This window comes from Erpetoichthys calabaricus, chromosome 9, assembly GCF_900747795.2.
Source record: "Erpetoichthys calabaricus chromosome 9, fErpCal1.3, whole genome shotgun sequence".
NCBI lineage: Eukaryota > Metazoa > Chordata > Cladistia > Polypteriformes > Polypteridae > Erpetoichthys > Erpetoichthys calabaricus.
In genome coordinates this window covers 79,882,809-79,902,641 of record NC_041402.2, presented here as the reverse complement: position 1 = coordinate 79,902,641, position 19,833 = coordinate 79,882,809, and the positions used below count along the sequence as shown (strand labels likewise).

The 19,833-nt window shown below is 39.6% G+C and overlaps 1 protein-coding gene across 1 annotated transcript in view; it reads right to left on the bottom strand.

The window, feature by feature from the left end:
* Positions 1-19,833, bottom strand: part of LOC114657565 (serine/threonine-protein kinase Nek11-like) — a 327,143-nt gene that overhangs the window by 285,991 nt on the left and 21,319 nt on the right. Inside the window, exon 2 of the mRNA XM_028809452.2 lies at positions 3,918-4,105. Coding sequence (XP_028665285.2) covers positions 3,918-4,051 — 134 coding nt within the window. The 5' untranslated portion in view covers positions 4,052-4,105. The remainder of the gene's footprint in view (positions 1-3,917; positions 4,106-19,833) is intronic.

Below are 19,833 nucleotides of genomic sequence, written 5' to 3'. Positions count from 1 at the left end.
TGCGGTGCCGTCAATACAGCCTGAATCTTGTCCTAACATTTGTGCAAACCTTGGGCATCTATAGTGTGCCTGCAATACCTGACACTGGGCTTCAGGATCTCGCATTTCCCTCACCTGGTTCTTAGTCCATACTCTTCTAACCTTTTCAGGGCCTTTTTGAGGTTTTCTAAATGCTCTTCATCTGTCGCTCCAGTGACAATAATGTTGTCTAGATAGCACTGGACGCCTGGCACTGACTGAAAGATCTGATCCATTGCTCTTTGCCAAATAGCTGGGGCAGAGGCTACCCCAAACACCAGCCTGTTGTAACGATAAAGACCCTTTATTGTATTAATGGTCAGGAACACTTTACAGTCTTCCTCTACTTCCATCTGGAGGTATGCATCTGCTAAATCTAACTTTGAAAAACATTGCCCACCCGACAAACTTGCAAAAATGTCCTCAATTCTCGGCAGAGGATACTGTTCAGCCTGCAGCACAGGATTAATGGAGACCTTAAAGTCCCCGCAGAGCCTGACTGTACCATTTCTCTTTACTATTGGGACAACTGGGGTTGCCCAAGGACTCCAGTCTACTTTAGAAAGTATGCCGTCTGCCTCCAACCTATCCAATTCCTTTTCAACCAGGGGTCGGATGGCATAGGGTACTGGGCATGCCTTGTACCGTGGGGTCGCACCATTCTTAAGTAAAATTTTAGCTCTAATGTGCTGAAGAGTCCCAATGCCACTCTTAAATACAGGGGTGGCATTTCTTAGATATCAGCTCTAGGTTCTTTTCTGTGGTCTGTTGCACAACAGGCAAAGCATGAAGGCTTTTAATCTCTCTCCAGTCAACTCCCAGCTTTCTTAACCACTCACAGCCCCATAATGGTGCACCTCAATTTAGTATTATGTGTAAATCAAGTACCTCTTTCCTTCCATTATACTCTACTGCCATATGCAGCACTCCAATAGGCATAACCTTTTCACCTGTGTATGTTCTGAGAAGAACAGAAGAGGGGTTCAGCTTTTCTTTCTTGAAAAACACCTTGTAATCTTTCAGTGACATAACTGAAACAGCTGAGCCTGTGTCCAATTCCATTTTTACCACCTGGCCATCTATCTTGGGGGTGAGCCAGATTGCCTGCTTGTCTTTTCCACTAAGGCTAAATAATTCCAGACTGGCTAATGCATCTTCACTATCAATGTCAGAGACTTCTGCAAACATTATACACATTTTTCTTTTCGCTGTGATGCATTTTCTGTTCCACACTACACTTTGCCTTTCCACTACAACAAACTCTTTGAAAATGGCCCGTTTTGTGGCACTGTCTGCACTCTTCATTTTTAAATCAGCACTGTGAGGGAAGATGGTACTCGCGTCCACAGCGATAGCAGGGCCTTTTATGTATTTTGTTTATCTTGGCTGCCACCATTTTATTCACGCTGCACGTATTCACTCCTCTTTGTAGTTCAAGTGCATCTTTAGCTGCAGTTTCCATTGAAATAGTAATTTCTACTGCCCGTTTAAATGTCAAATCTGCCTCAGTTAACAGCCTCTTCTGGATTCCCTCTAGAAGGATTCCACAAACCAAACGATCACGCAATGCATCGTTTAGCCCGTCACCAAACTGACAATATTCTGATAACTTTTTAAGTTCCGCCACATAAGCCGCAATTGTCTCTCCCTCGTTCTGATTACGCTTATGGAATCTGAAATGTTCCGCGAACAGTAATGGCTTTGGTGACAAATGATCCCGCATTACACGGACTAAGTTGTTAAAACTTTTCTCAGCGGGTTTGTCTGGGGCAGTTAAAATACGGAGGAGGCCATAAGCTTTTCCTCCCGTGGCACTCAGTAGCACAGGAATATCAGCTGTAATATCATATGTAGCGAAATACTGTTGCAGCCTTTCAACATACATGTTCCAATCTTCCGTGGAACTATCAAAAACATCTATCTTCCTGATGTACGACATTTTTGCAACTTATCGTACTCACGTTGCACTATCGCGTTGGGTCCTTGCTTTTCTGCTTACTCTGTGCGGTTCTCACTGCAGTTAGTCAGTGTCACAGTGCTCAAAATTAACTTCTTGATCTCGTCGCCACTGTCATGTATTTGTAATGCAGTACACTATCATAGCCTTTTTTTCCTTTGATAAGAACAGACAAGCAGACAGTGCGTGCCTTTTTCTTTCTTGTCTTTATTGAATAAATAACAAAATGTGCAAGGCATTACCAATCATATCACTAGGTGTCAACCCACAATCAGACATCAATAGCTGAACTGAAATGCACACTTATATTGATATATAACATGGTACATGAAGTTCAGAATTTCTAACACTAGAATTAGAAGCTACAAGTCCTGAAGCTAGAAGAGAAGTGGTACATGAAGTTGTGAAACAGGACTGGATGGAACAATACAGTATTGCATAGATTTTCGACGTCTGAATAAAGTTTTATATCTTGTGTAGAAGAACTGTTAAAAACTTGCATTATGTGTCATACATCTCTACCTTACATTTAAATAAGGCACGCTCACAGGTGCCTCTTGAGGAATCTAGTTTTGAGAAAACTATATTCTCCACCCTGGATGGTTTGCTCAAATTTGTAAGTCTACCATTTGAACTTCAAGCTCTCCCCACAGATTTCCGGATTTAAAATACACTCTTTCCTCTTACCCACTTCTGTGAAATCCATACTTTACCATAGATTTTAGCCTGCAAATGAATGCCAGAGCTGTGTTATCCCATGTTTTCAATAATCAGGAACACCCCATTATGTATCTAAATTGTAAACTGTTGAACAGAGAATGTAATTATTACATTATTGTTTAAAAATTATTGAGAAAAATTAAAAAATATTTATTGAGAAAAAATGTCTGGTGATAAAACAGGCCATCAAATCACTCTGTTATAATCTGTGGGGTTAAAGGTTTACTTTGGTAACCAATCAAGGACTGCTGCAATGCCTTTATAAGCAAAAAGACAAAAATACCAGATTCACTATATGCTTTATACTATTACAGCCATTTCACTTTTCACTCCATCAATTTCCTAGTGCACAATATGTTAATGCTGGTGTCCTTTCCTGAACTACCATTACAAAGTTGCTTTGTTAAACAACTGAAGAAGCTGAGGGGGTGGGTGTGATAAATTGGGTTGCATTCTTGACTTTTAGAGCTGATTCAATTACAGAGAAAACACACTTTCAGAATGATATTAACTTAGTAAAAGTGGGATCACCTGCAATACTGCACAAGTCTCAGATCTCACAGTAACAAAAACTGATTGATTGTGCAAAACAAGCAGTTCACTCACCAACTGGGTTTTCTGTCTTGAAGACTGTTCTTGGTGCTTGGGGCTCTGCCCATCTATAGCTTGTTAGTACTGGTGGAGATGTCTTTGAATTCTTTTACTTTCTAGTAAGTCATGACTGGAGTCAAACAAGTAAATAAGTTTATCACGTTTGCTGTGTGCGTTTAAAAAACTCTAATATTGTCCCTTCAAGTTCCAGAACTACATAAATATATATATATATATATGTATTTGTGTCTTATAGACACAAAGTTTGAATCCCACTGCAGTCACTTACTGTGTGGTTTATGCACACTGTCACACCATTAACATTTTTTTTCCTCTGAGTACTCTGGTTTTCCTTCTAATGACACGTGTTAACTAGAGAGACTAATTTGACCTAGAATGGGTATTTTTTCATAAGCTTGTCCTGCAATGAATTGGAGTCAAAAGGCTAGTTCCTGGCTTGCAACTGATGCATCATGGATGACATCCTGCCCTTACAATTATGAACATGGATTAACAGGGGTACACCATGGATAAATATACTGACTATTTTAAGAAAAGAGGGTCAGTGATATTAAATAATGTCCTTGCATTGCTGAGTACTGAAAAGGCTAAAAATAAAATTCATACTTACTTGTTTTCATTGCATTTAGACTTTGAATCCTGCACCAAATAAACTGTGGCAAAGCTTCCACTTCCTAGTTTTGTCTGAACAATATATCTTCCAGCCACACAAGCCCCAGGTATGAAAAGTAAGTCAGATTCCATGATTAATAATATAGATTCCAAAATGCAAGGTTGATGAAGATCTCTGTCCAAATTCTGATTGAAAGAAAGAGATATTGGAAAATATATACAAATATTAATTGCAACTCATATATATATATACACTTTTTAATCAGAGTATAGCATCAAGTCAATGAAACGTCTGGGTTATTGATCAGGTCATTTAAGTAGCAGAGGGGGTTGTTAATCAGTTTCAGCTGCTTTGGTGTTAATGAAATTAACAACAGGTAATAATAATAATACATTTTATTTATATAGCACCTTTCCCATGCTCAAGGCACTTCACAGAGTTTAAATAAGAACGGCAGGGTATACAGTATATAGCATTGTATTAAACCAGATAAATAAATAAAGAAGAGTAACATAGTAAATTCAGAGAAAAAAAGCCTAACAGACAACATAATTGATGGTCTAGCACACACACACAGGTTACATGAGCAACTTGACATAGAGGTAAACTGAGAGAGGGGTAATAAAGTTTATAATAAAGTAAAGTAATATGAGTTTTGAGTTGTTTTTTAAAAGAATTCATGGAATCAGCTGATCTAATTAATTTTGGTAGGTCATTCCAGAGTCTGGGCGCTATACAGCTGAAGGCCCTGTCACCCATGGAGTGTAGATTAGTGTGGGGTACAACAAGATTACCAGAATCAGAGGACCTTAGTGGGCGGACAGGCACATAGTGATGGAGAAGGTCACTGATGTTGTTTGGCGCAAGATCGTTTAAGGTTTTGTAGGTTATACAGTAATCCCTCGCTATATCGCGCTTCGCCTTTCGCGGCTTCACTCCATCGCGGATTTTATATGTAAGCATATTTAAATATATATCGCGGATTTTTCGCTGCTTCGCGGGTTTCTGCGGACAATGGGTCTTTTAATTTCTGGTATATGCTTCCTCAGTTGGTTTGCCCAGTTGATTTCATACAAGGGACGCTATTGGCAGATGGCTGAGAAGCTACCCAGCTTACTTTTCTCTGTCTCTCTTGCACTGACTTTCTCTGATCCTGACGTAGGGGGTGTGAGCAGGGGGGCTGTTCGCACACCTAGACGATACGGACGCTCGTCTAAAAATGCTGAAAGATTAACTTCACGTTGCTATCTTTTGTGCAGCTGCTTCCTGAAACGACATGCAGCACGGTGCTTCGCATACTTAAAAGCTCAAAGGGCACGTATTGATTTTTGATTGAAAAACAAACTCTGTCTCTCTCTCTCTTTTTGTCTGCTCCTGACGGAGGGGGTGTGAGCTGCCGCCTTCAACAGCTTTGTGCCGCGGTGCTTCGCATACTTAAAAGCAGCCCTATTGATTTGTTTGCTTTTCTCTCTATCTCTGTGACAGCCTGTGCTCCTGACACGCACTCCTTTGAAGAGGAAGATATGTTTGCATTCTTTTAATTGTGAGACGGAACTGTCATCTCTGTCTTGTCATGGAGCACAGTTTAAACTTTTGAAAAAGAGACAAATGTTTGTTTGCAGTGTTTGTATAACGTTCCTGTCTCTCTACAACCTCCTGTGTTTCTGCGCAAATCTGTGACCCAAGCATGACAATATAAAATAACTATATAAACATATGGTTTCTACTTCGCGGATTTTCTTATTTCGCGGGTGGCTCTGGAACACAACCCCCGCGATGGAGGAGGGATTACTGTAAGTAGAATTTTATATTAAATTCTGTAAGATACAGGGAGCCAGTGAAGGTGAAGCAGGATGGGTGTTATGTGCTTGCTGCTGCTGGTCTGTGTAAGGACTCTTGCAGCCGAGTTTTGAATAAGCTGGAGCTGTGATATAAGATTAGAAGGGGCACCTGCCAGTAGGGAATTACAATAATCGATGCGGGATGTGATAAAAGCATGGACAAGTTTCTCAGCGTTAGAAAAGGATAGGAAGGAGCGAACACGGGATATGTTACGGAGGTGAGTAAGAATGTTTCTTAATGTGATTTATGTGGGTGGAATAAGAAAGGGAGGAATCAAAAATGACACCAATATTCTTTGCAGTAGAGGCAGGTCTGATGAGATCACCGCCAAGATTGACTGGGAAGGCGCTCATTTTATTAAGTTGCACTTTAGTCCCAATTTATAGGAGTTTGGTTTTGTTGCAATTTAATTTTAAAGAGTTCTGCTCCATCCAGGTTTTAATTTCACTGAGGCAAGTTGTGAGCTGAGAAAGCTCTGATGAAGTTCCACTTTTAACTTTGAAATAGAGTTGAGTGACATCTGCATAAAAATGATAACCCAGTCCAAAGCTACGAATAATATGGCCATGGGGAGCACATAAATGCAGAAAAGCAGAGGACCGAGGACAGAGCCCTGAGGAACTCCTTGTATGACTGGTGCTGTGCTGGACCTGCTGTTGCCAAGACTAACAAACTCTTGCCTAGTAGTCAGATGGGACTTGAACCACTGGAGGGCAGTGCCAGAAATACCCAGCATGTTCTCCATTCTGGACAGTAGAATGTCATGTCTGACAGTTTGTCCAGAGTCTGCTGCCATAAGCAAATCATTGGTTACCCATAGCAGAGCAGTTTCACAAGTGTGCTGTGCTCTGAAACCAGACTGAAAGGGTTCCATCAGATTATTAGAAGTTAAGTAGTTGGTGATTTGGGAGGCTACCACATGCTCAAGAACTTTTGACAGAAAAGGTTAGTGGGAAATAGGCTGGAAATTGTTAAAATTATCAGCATCAAGACCAGACATTTTTAACATTGGGGTTACAGAAGCGGTTTTAAAAGTGAGCAGCACAAAGCCAGTGTCAAGAGTTGAGTTTATTATTGTTGTAATAGTCGGGATTATGGCATGAAGGCAGGATTTAAGTAGTGTGCTGGGGATGGGGTCCAGTACACAAGTAGTCGGCCTCATTTTACAAAGCAGGTCATTAACAAAAGCAGAAGTGACTGGTGAGAACTTAGAGAAGGAGCTCGATGGAGTGGGAAAACAGGGAAAGATATAAACAGATGATGTATTTATCTTAGTTGAATTATTTAGATCTTTAATTTTGTTATGGAAAAAGTGGAGGAATTTCTCACAGACTTCAGTAGAAGAGGTAGTTGGGCCAGATGCGGGTTGGAGTAATTTATTAATTACAGAGAACAAAACCCTTGGGTTATCATGGCCACTTTCTATTATTCTGTTATAATGGGTGTTCCTGGCAGCAGTGCTTCTCTATAAGCTCTCTGGTGGTCAGAGAAAGCCTGGATGTGCATGGTGAGGCCAGACTTATGCAACATTCTCTCAAGGCGTCGGCCAGCTGCTTTCATAGATCGCAATTCTGAATTATACCACGGAGCTGAACACTTAAAGGAAACCTCCTTATGTTTTAAATGAGCTGTTTTATCTAATGCTGAATAAAGAGCGGTGTTATTGTGGTCAACAAGACTATCTAGTGTTGATGGAATAGGTGAAGACAGTAAAAAATCAGAAATGGATCCAGAAAGGATAGAGGGACAGACATTTTTAAGAAATTTGTTGTTTACAGGTAAGAGGAGGGAGCGGTAATTAGAAAGTGAAAAGCACTGCTTTATGGTCAGAGAGTCCCAAATCAGTGCTGTAAGTGTTGGCAACAGATAGTCCAGATGTGCAGATCAGATCCAATATATGGCCACCAGAGTGGGTGGGAAAATCAACATGTTGTGTCAAGTCAAAACAGTCCAGTAAGGATAGGAATTTATTTCTCAGTTTCGATGTGGGGATGTCAATATGGATGTTGAAAACACCAAGAAGAATGACTCTCTGGGAAAAGGAACTTAAGTGGGTTAATAGTTCAGTCAGATCAGATAAGAAGGATGCATTGTATTTTGGAGGACAATAATGAACAATGAGTAAGACAGGACCTGATTCTGTTATTAGTTTAAGAGCCAGACACTCGAAAGACAATGGACAATCAATTGGGATTCTTTTGATATTTAACTTAACTCTGACAATTACTGCAAGTCCTCCACCTTGTCTTGAGCTACGAGGTTCTGTGAGGAAAGTGTATCCAGGTGGTGTCGCCTCCGTGAGAGACATAAATTCATTCGGTTTTTGCCTAGTCTCTGTTAAACACTGCATATCAAGTTTGGTGTCAATGATGAATTCTGACAGCACCAATGCTTTTCCATTAAGAGATCTCGAATTAAACAATGCAATATTAGTTAATGAGGCTTCTTTTTGCACAGAGCCATGGCTGGAGTTTATTTTCACATACTGTAAATTTGGCACACTGACACTTCTATTTCCAGGGCCATGAGTAGGACGGTATATTCCTGAGGAAATGCTGCCTGTGATCTTTTCATTCACAGCCCGGCGGTGGCAGTGACCTGACCCGTGATGTACATATTTCAGGCGCCGCAAAATACCGTTGTCTTTTAGGATATTCCAGTCAGACCATTTGCTCTGGACAAACTGTTTAATATGGAGGAGTCTGTCGTGAGAGTCTTTTTGCATGATACCGAGCAATACTTACCTGATAGCAGTGGAGAAGCAGCACAGCACAGCGGAGCTGGTGAGATGGGCGGTTGCGGTGGAGCAGATGAGCGGCAATAGCAAAGCAGCAGAAAGCATAGCAGGAGGAGGTAGCAGGATTTGGAGGTTCCAACATACAGCCACAAACAAGTAACACCAGGTATTACTTAGTCATAAATCACAATAAAATGAATCGAGAGCAGACCAGCATAGCAACTATAATCAAGGAGACAGATCATCCCAGGCTCCTAGATCGCCAGTTACAAAGAAATGTTCATAGGTCTCATTCCGTGATCCACATATTCAGTTGTTCCCAGTCAAGGTAGAGTCTATAAAGTCCGTAAAAATTAATCCAAATCCATACAATTCGAGTCAGCTGCATCCACGAACTATACGTACAATAAAGAAATAAAACAAGCGTAAAAAAGTGCAGAATTAAAGCAAATTTTACGAAAAGTGTTGTTAACAGGGAGGAGCGGCAGCAGCATGCGTGCGCCAGCGTTCCCTCCTCTGTAGAGGTGCACTGGAGGGGCAACAATGAGACGACCCCCAAAACAGGAATGGTTTAACAGGTGGAGACCACTCACATTTTTCCCTTATCATCTTTTCTGAATGTTTTTTCACTAGTTTTGCATATGGCTACAGTCAGTGTCACTACTGCTAGCATGAGGCAATACCAGGACCCTACAGAGGTTACACAGGTAGTCCAACTTCTCCAGGATGGCAAATCAATACGTGCCATTGCCAGAAGGTTTGCTGTGTCTCCCAGCACAGTATCAAGAGCATGAAGGAGATTCCAGCAGACAGTCAGTTACTCTAGGAGAGCTGGACAGGGCCGTAGAAGGTCCTTAACCCATCATGAAGGACCGGTATCTGCTTCTTTGGGCAAGGAGGAACAGGATGAGCACTGCCAGAGCCCTACAAAATGACCTCCAGCAGGCCACTGGTGGGAATGTCTTTGACTAAATAATCAGAAACAGACTTCATGAGGGTAGCCAGAGGGCCCGACGTCCTCTAGTGGGCCCTGTGCTCACTGCCTGGCATCATGGAGCTCGATTGGCATTTGCCATAGAATACCAGAATTGGCAGGTCCACCACTGGCGCCCTGTGCTTTTCAGAGATTTATATATATATACTGTATATATATATATATTGTGACAGATAGGGGGCGCTGTTGTCCCTTTGAACCCTCGGATCAGACACCAGACACCAGATAAAAGTCCAAATGCTTGACTTTATTATAATAATAATGTGCACAAAGCACCTCCACTCCACTATACTTAAATAAATCAATACTCATAACAATAATCACAATCAATAAACAATTCTCCACACCTCCCAGCAGCTCAGTCACCCTTCCTCCCAACTCCGCTCGATCTGCTGGGGTTTCCCATAGTCCTTTATAGTCCTTGACCCGGATGTGTTTTCTCTCTCTCTGTCCATGTGACTTTGCAACACTTCCGGGTCGGATGAAAACTCCTTTTCTTCAACCCGGAAGTACGTCATTGCCTCTGTCCCCTCGACTGGGAAGTACTTCCGGGTTATAAGGCAAATAGAAGTCCCTGGGCCTCCCTGCAGTGTCCCCTTGTGGCCCCCATGGTATCCAGCAGGGCTGTGCATTAAAACTCCAATGTCCATGAGGCCCTGCTGGAATTCAGGGCACCTCCATGCTTGCAGGGAGGGCTCCATCTGGAGGCCTGGGGGTATTGGCCAGGATAAACTGCCAGCCATATATCACAATATATATATATAGTAGGGGTGGGCGGTATGACCAAAATTCTATATCACAGTATTTTTCTAAATTATCCCAGTTTCACGGTATTCAATGGTATTTTTTTCCCCATGCATGAATGGATGTTAACCACATTTTCCACTGCAATTACTGGCTAAGAATAAACTATTCAACTGTCAAGAGTATTGTACATTGTAAAAAAAAAAAAAACATTTTAATGTGCACATAAGTATTAATACAGTTTTGCATTGCCCCATAAAGTGATAGTTTTCAAGGGGGTGGCACTAATGGAGAAGGTATCACATTGCATGACAGATGTAGTCAAAATATAGAACCTTTTTATTGAACAAATTTTGCAAAAACAAACTAATTTTGACAACATATTTTCAACCATACAAAGAGGCATTTAGACTTAGTAAAATATCCAGAAGTGCTTGTCAAAAATTGTATTGCACCGAATATGTCTTAGAAAAGGAATAAATAGCAAATATTTTTTGTAAACCAACTACACTTTCTGTTAATGTTAACAGTCTCTGTCCACTGACACGTTAAAGTGACTTTTTAAACAACTTTATCATTATTAAACTACATAATATTTAATATAATAAATAATAACAATAAAATAAATAATAGTATTATTACTGATAGTTGCACTATTACTTCAAGCCCAGGTGCATTACACAGTATTCACCAAATTAAAATAAAATACAACAAGTGCAACTTGGTGATGACATCTTTACCAGCTGAATCATCATTTAGGCAAACTGCATTAATATGGACCTTGCTTCAAGCTAAGCTATACTGGGAAGAAAAAAACAAACTATATGTCGAGAACAAAGTCAACATTTCCACTTTATTCTCGCCGTTTATGTTGAGATTAAAGTCGACATTTCCACTTTATTCTCATAGTTTACTTCATAATTAAAGTAGAATGTCGTAAACTAAACTTCTTCCTAAAATCAATGTTTAATCAATTACTTAATTTACCCCGTCATAAATTAATTCAGCACATTAAATGCTTTGTGTTACGTTCCCCGACCCAGTGGTTAATCACTACGCTTCTTAAACTGACTTCCTCCGCACTAAGAGAAGACAGCGATCACCATACAGAATCCATTCACTTCATGATATTCCTGCTTTCTGAAAATTTAGAATGCTAAGATAAATACTTGATATCATTTTCATGATGAAATGCATTAAAGCAGGTATTACACATGCACGGTAGTGAGGCGGTAGTGCTGCTCCCTTGCAGTAAGGGGTCCCCAGGTGTATGTTCAGTGTAGAGAACTTTATGGCAGGTGTGACGAGGCTCCAAAAAACTGGATGTATGAATAGCTATCGCACAGGTTTAACTTAAATATTGTGTAAATGTTGGGTTTGTGATCTGCTGGTCGGAGACACGAACACAGAATTCAATGCATGTTCTTCTGAGCGGGCTATCTTTATTGCATGCATGCTGTCTCTATCTGCCGTAGGCTACCAAAACCCCAGTTCCTATCCTTCCTTTTTCTTTCACCACATAACCAATCACCAAACGATAAACGTCTTTGTGAAATTAAAACTAGTTATAAACTTAGCCCACGGAGTGTTCAGGACTTTAAAAATATCTTCGTTATACATGTTTAATTATGCCATCCATTCAGAGTTGCGCCCATCTCTGAACGAATCACTTAACACAAAGCATTTAATGTGCTATATAACTTATGACGGGGTTTGAGAAAATCTAGTAAATTAAATATTCATTTTATGATGAAGTTTAGTTTACGATGTTCTACTTTAATGACAAATTATGAGAATAAAGTCAACATGTCGACTTTATTCTCGTCATAAGCGTCAAGATTAAAGTGGAAATGTCGAGAATAAAGTCAAAATGTCGTCACACTATTACACAGTACCCAGATACATTACACTGTATTGAAAACAAATAAAATAAGTACAACTTGGCTTGCAGTATTATCCAGTAGTATAGAAACAGTATTTACACATCTGACCTTTTAAAACTAAAGCATCTCCAGGCGACAGACGTGACTGCTTTTTTTCAGCTCTCTGTCCATTTTCACCGCGCGGCATACCTATGCTACCGCCCACTACTTGGTGGTGTAGCAGTGAAAAAGAGCCCTAGTGCAACAAATCTGTGTTTAGCGGTGTAGCAGTGAAAAAGGTCCCCACTTGAACAGTTTCCCGCTGCGCCACGTTCCGAACGTCGTTTAGGCAATTTAAACCGATGTTGCGGTATAAGAAAAATCCATATCATAAAAAAAAATAAAAAACGGTTTTCGGTATGAACCAGTATACCGCCTAGCACTAATATATATATATATAGAGAGAGAGAGAAAGAGAGATACAGTAGATAGATAGATAGATAGATAGATAGATAGATAGATAGATAGATAGATAGATAGATAGATAGATAGATAGATAGATAGATAGATAGATAGATAGATAGATTGCATATTTTTGTATTTACATTTCCTTCACTGATGTATGACTCTATAAAAGAAAAATGAGCAACCAAACCATAATAAATCTTGATACTGAATCTTAAATTTTATCTTAATGTAACAGATGGCACCATGGCATTGTGTTAAGCACTGCTGCTCCACAACTCCAAAGCCCTTGGTTTGAAGCACAGCTTGGACAATGGAGTTTGTACTTTTTCCGTTCATCTGTATGTTTTTGTTTTTTTCCTCACTGTGTTCTGATATTAACTATTGAACCTAAGTGATTCCAATTGAATGAATGTGGCTGTGTACTCATTGTGCTCTGTGAGGACCTGGCACCCATTACTGCCTTATACCCAGTAGTGCTGTAATATACTTCAATGATCTGAATTATCTAGAATAATGGATCAACACTAAGAGAAGTTGTTAGAAAGATGAACAACACAAATCAATCAACAGAGATAAGGATCCAACCTATCACTATATAGGAACCATACATAAAGAATGTGGCGGAACAACATGAGAACACCATGCACAGTCCAGAACCTCAATGGTTATTGGTGTGAAGAGCTGAGCATGTCACTGACAACTGCCTTGACAATAAGCCCATGATGTGTGGCTGCTCACTGGTGTCAAACTCAGTATTCCGATGCCATGTCCATTTCTAAAATAATTGCCAAGGAATTGCTGGAGATCCTAGCATCAGCAGGATTCCGTAAAGATATCTTAAAAGATCAAAAGGCACCCTTCATGTTGACTATAATTAAGCATGTTCTCAAACCTTTAATTAAACACACAAAATATTTGTTTGTCACCTACAGACAGATGATCTAGTAGCATGGTCAGGTCAATCAGATATCAAAACAAATGTTACAAAGATTATATAGACTAATGAGAGAGACTTGAATCAACTGCTGCTATATATTCTGTGCTTACAGAGAGGTGTTGAAGGTATTCGCTGGCTTCTCCCCTTTTTCACATAACTGGAAGTACACAACATGTGATGTCAGTCTTTCAACATTATAAAGATCACACACTCAGATCACTACCATGTGCTTTTTGGTTATAGGAGCTTACAACAAAAATAAACAAACTCTCTTTATTTGTGTGTTCTTTATTCTCAGAGCTTCCGGTATTAGACACCTTGCATTTTGATTTGTGAGAAAGTATGGTGGAATTTCTGGTTATGACTCTTGGCTTTATTTAATACTACAACTATCTTCTGGTTGCTATAAACTTAACATTCTGCCTCCCTCAGAAGGTATAACATTGACTATTACATGGGGGGGGGACTCAATTACAATATCTGCTGGACAGGGATTTTATTCTTCTACAATAAATGGCTAAAAAGGAGGGGAAATGCTTGTGTCACCCTGTCATTTTCTGTACTACAACCTTCTAACACTATGCTACTTCCTGATGTCTGTCTAGATTTTGTCTGAGGTCCTCTGGTTTCATTCCATGTAACAAAAACACGCAAATCAATGTAAATGGTGAATCTAAATTGGAGAGTTAAGTATGATTGTGTTCATTTTGTTTTGAACTGACCTTTGATAAAGGGCTGTGTTCTGCATTCTGCTCATGCAGCCAGGATAAACTCTGGCTCCTGGCCCTGTGATATAATATCTCCTCTCGTTGAATCTTCCTGGTGAGGGTGTTGTGGTATCATGGAATTTACAAATAACAGAAAAATAGATGAAATACCAGAAATTTACTATACTCTTGACTTGCACACAAATAGCATAAAAAAGCACAGGACAGTATAGTTAACAAATTTAACAAATGTTTTATTATTTTTCCTGACCTTAATTTTAATATACTGTGCTCCTAAAATATGGATAGTGAGATCCTTTACATGTTCTACAACTTTGTGATGGCCAGTGCAATTTTCTAAGCAGTGGTGTGCTGGGCCAGTAACAGTACTTATAGTTTAACACACTGAATCAACAAACTGATTAAGAAGATAGGCTAAGTCGCAGGAAGTACTCTCAGCCCGCTGGAGATAGTAACGAAGGCGTGAATGAAAAGAAAAATTGATGGGAATTATGAATAATGCTACAGATCCTCACTCAGACAGAGAAACATTAAGTACTTTCAGCTAACTAATTATTTAGATAATAAATAAATAATTTCTATCTATCTATCTATCTATCTATCTATCTATCTATCTATCTATCTATCTATCTATCTATCTATCTATCTATCTATCTATCTCCTCAGAATCCCATAGTCCAATATTTGGCCCTGAGAAGCAGTAGTCAATCCTTGCAGGAGAGAAGCAACAGCATATTCTGGCAGTTTCATGATTAAAGGAGTAAACTGTTAATTAGGAGTTAGTCATTTGTAAAGCACTCACCTTCCCAGTCCTACATTCATTGTCAAATTATTTCTGTAAATTAACAATAGCTAAAATCTATATTACTAAACGAAGGTTGTATATATGCACGAATGCCAGACGTACCGGCTTCCCAGACTCAGTAGGTGGCGCCCAAACAACACAACACAACCTGTAAACTAAACTTCAGGTCACAATACAACCGCCGCCCGAATGCGAACGCACACACCACCGCATATACAACCTTCGTTTAGTAATGTTTGCGAAGGTTGTATATATGCATGGATGCCAGATGCAACCCGTGCCGAAAGCACACGCGCACAGCGCCTCAGCGCCCCAGAGTCAAACCCAGCGGCTTCCCAGAGTAAGTAGGTGACACCCGAACAACACAACACAACCTGTAAACTAAACTTGAGGTAAAGCATGCACGCCAACAAGTTGCCATGGTGACATAATTAAACATAGACATAGAATAACTAGACGCCTCATGACCAGCAGAATCGTACGTCAACGTCGCCGCCATATTGTGAGTGGCACTGCTGTGGAGTGAAGTAATGAATAATATGCTGCTTGCGATTGTACAAACTGCTGTATGCTCCAAACCAAATCCCGGGGGATTACATTTCATAGGTAAGGCTGAACAATTGTTTTAGTTATATCTGGCCATTAGAAAATCCCGTTTTATAATCTTTACTTTAGCTAACCCAGGCTAAGCTAGCAAAGCTATGCATTTATGTGCTCAAGTGAGCCTCCAAACAACATTTTGGCTAAACGTATTTACTCACTACCTATGTAGATTGTTGTTAGCTGTTAACATTTCTCAAACTTGATGATGTTTTTTTTCAAAGAGAGCACATTGAGGAAACAGTTTGAAATTGACAACCATCATTTTATGCTCATGTCTTTAGTTGTGTCTGTCTTCCACAAACTAAAGCTTCACCATATTGCCAGACTGAATACTCTCAAATTACAGGATCTGATTGAGCGAGACAGACTGTAAGTCTGTACGAGATCAGTGAGGTTGTGGAGAGCTTTAAATGTTAAGAGCGGTAATTAGTATTGCATTCTGTAGTTAACAGGGAGCCAGTGAAGTTGAGAGAGAATCGGTGTAATATGTTCAGTGGATTTAGAACAGCAGAATTTTGAAGAAGTTGTAAGCGATCGATAAGTTTTTGTGGGATGCCAGATAGAATAGCATTACAGTAATCTATATGTGAGGTGACTTGGGCATTAACCAATACTTCAGTACTGTGTTGCGTAAGAACAGGACGAAGTCTAGAAATGTTTCGAAGATAGAAGAAGGCAGTCCCCGAAATGTTACTTATATAGGAGGAATTATTTAATAATAATAATTATAATAATTATTATTTAATAATTGCCATTATTAGTGTATAAATGGATATAAATAATTGCATTTAAACAATCGCCAAAATCTGTTGTATGGAAACAATACTGTTTTAAACGTTATTGTTTTTTCATCAGAAAACCCAGTTTCCACGTCTACCTGTATTAGTTTAAATAGTACTTTTGCCACTCGCAATAAGGCTGACGCTCTGATGTATCGTGTTGACTGGGAAACACAGTGAATGCGGTGTCTATCTATATATGTCTATGTATTTAAACTTGAGGTAGTGGTGACTACTGACAGTGCCAGCAGTCAGCTACTCCAAAGTGCCAGCGGCTACTCCACTACACAGTGCCAACAGTCAGTGTGCATCAACAGTGCCAGCAGTACTCCACTACACAGTGCCAGCAGTCAGTGTGCTCTAATCCACTGTGCCAGCACTCAGTGAGGCACCTGTCAGTGTAGCTTATTTGAATAACATTAAGGTAATTCAGTGTTAAAAGTAAGTTCAATTATGATTCCTAACACCAAACGACTTCTAGCTAACAACACACCCATAGAAAAACAAAAACGAGACCGCATGGATAAAAACAATGAACAAAGGCGCATACAACGCGCTTCTTAAACACCAGAACCAAAGGAGTCACGGCTCCAAAAAGAAACAGCTTTAGTACAAATATATTTATTTAATTAAATGAAAACTTTCCCAGGACGCTCCAACCCTCCATGATTTTTCATCCCTACAAAGATCGGAGGGAACAGAAAGTAATTGCTATTCTTGGATTTGTGATTCTTTAGAGAATCGGGGGATTACTGGTATTTATTTAAATTGCACATGTTCATATAAAAAGTGTACCTCAAAGTGTTACATGATTCCCTAATGGAATTAAACATAACTTAAATTACTGTTAACTATAGGCATTTCAAGACTCTAATAATTAGAATAGTTAAGAGTAAAATTTAATGACATACACTAAGGTCAGATGACCAGAGAGGAAAAGAAAAACAAAATCTTCACCTAATAGAATACTGGAGAAAATAAACCTCTAGGGGTTCCAAGGTCAAAAGACCATCCAGCACTCCAAGCCCGATTAGATTGATTCCTGTATATTTTAATTTGGTCCTGTTTAACTATAATAATTAACTTATATTGCAAGTGTTTGGGGTTGGGAAGGAACACTGAATACAGTTAAAAAAAGAAAAAGCATAGATATGCTGGGTGTAAGAGCGATTTTTAAGTTATTTAAGCTATATTAAATGTTTGCCTAAATATTAGTGTATAGTCTATGGGAGGTTCTTATAACCCCCACAAGTTGAATTGAATTGGTATATTCTAACTACTTTTTGCCCCTTAAATATATAATAGTCTCAGTTAGTAACCTGCCTTGCCATGTGTAAGGCAAGGAGGGTACATGGTTTTAAATGTTTTTTATGTGTCTTTTAGGTATGTGCTCAACATTTCTTGCATTTCCTGTCATCCTACACTCATACAGATCTTTGTAGATATGGACCACACATGAAATGCATGTGTTCCAAATAACAATAAATTTTTAGCCTATACAGCTCTAGGTACTACCTCAATCCCTGATAAACAAGGCTTGAGCTGGGAGAGGTTATTGCTGTTTTTGCGGCAGTGGGAGGATGGTATAGCAGGCTGCTGGCTGCTTGGGCTTATCGACACATTTACAAGACAAAAGACGCTGAATGGAGAGGTGCGAATGGATTTAATGTGGTCTGGGTTTATTATTTTTTTTTTTTTGTAGACTTTGGTAATTCTAGTGTTAACACTGTTCTTCACAATTTCTATGTTGATGACTGTTTAAAGTCAGTTGCCACAGAAGAACAAGCCATAAAATTGTCCTAAGATCTTCAAGCCCTGTGTTTCAAGGAAGGGTTCCATCTTTACAAAATGGATTAGCAATAGCAGAGCAGTCTTATTGTCCATTCCTGAAGAAGACAGGGCAGTTGATCAGAAGGACTTAGACTTAAGCCAGTTACCAGTTGAAAGAGCCTTAGGTGTTCAATGGTGCACACAGACTGACAGTTTCAAGTTCCAAGTAAAGCTGCAAGATAAGCCTGCTGCAAGACGTCATATTCTGTCAGTGGTCAGTTCAATTTATGATCCACTCGGATTTTTAACACCAGTTATATTGCCTGCTAAACTATTTTAAGAGAACTGTGTAAAGGGAAATATGCATGGGACGAAGACGTGGAGATTAAGTACAGTATGTCCAGCAATGGAAAAATGGATGGACGATTTGCAGCTACTTGTGGGTTACAATGTAAACAGGTGCATTAACCCTTTAACCGCCAACTCCCTAAATATTCCCCAAGCCAGGCGAAATCTGAACAATTTTTGTTTTTTTACTTTTTTACATTTTTTTTACATTTTTTACATTTATTCAAGCAGTATTGACCACTAAATGTTGTGCAAGTTGCCAGTGTATACACGAAATCTATAAATGTAACCTGAATTCTCAGCTAAGCAAAACATCTTGATACCAAACCGTGCCCTTTTCAATGGTAGATACTGTCGAAACTGTAAGCGGCCCTTCCACGACAATAAACTTTCATCAACTGCAACTGACGGTCCTGGCATGTAGGGCAACTGAAATGCTTCAAATAAATGATCAATCAAAGGACGTAGCTTGAACAAGCGGTCGCGGTTTGGATCTTTCTTATCTGGCTCATTTCTGTTGTCATTCAAATGAAAGAATTTCAGCAGCAAAGAGAATCGGTTACGTGTCATGACAGCTGCAAAAATAGGTGTTGCATACATAGGATCTGTAGACCAGTACATCTCAATATCTGGTTTTCTGATTATTCCCATCAACATCAAAATCCCAATGAATTTTTTCATTTCGTTTTCATCAGTGTCAAACTAAGCACGAACACGGGAATGTGGAGGTAAATTGGGATTTTTCTCAATAAACTGTGCTGCATACAGATTTGTCTGATGAACAAAATGTCTAATCAAATCAGGTGACACAAACAGCTCATAAAACTGCTCAGCAGTGTAATTGTTTACATCAACAATAAAGCCACACGTTCCCTCAAACGAATGCAGAAAAGGTAGTTCACCACGGGCAGCAGCCCAGCTGAGATGCTGGGGATACACCCACTCAGCGCCGTCATCCGATGCGTCTTCATTCACAATATCATGCAGCGCACGTTGCTGCTCATCACTGTCACTAAAATCTTCTTCAGAACTGCTACAATCATGATCAGAACTGTCCAAAATCGCCTGCAAAGCCTCACTTGAAGTCAGTTTACGTTTCGCCATATTCACAGCTGTTACATGCGAATCACGTCACATGACCGGCCAAAACAACCACAGACTTGTCGAAATACAACGTAGTAATAATACCCACGCCAAACCGTCAGTTATACTACTTGCCAGGCATTCATATAACCACAGGCAAATGTGCCGGATAATTCCGGCAGTATGGCGTTAGCATTAAAACAGCGGTGCCGG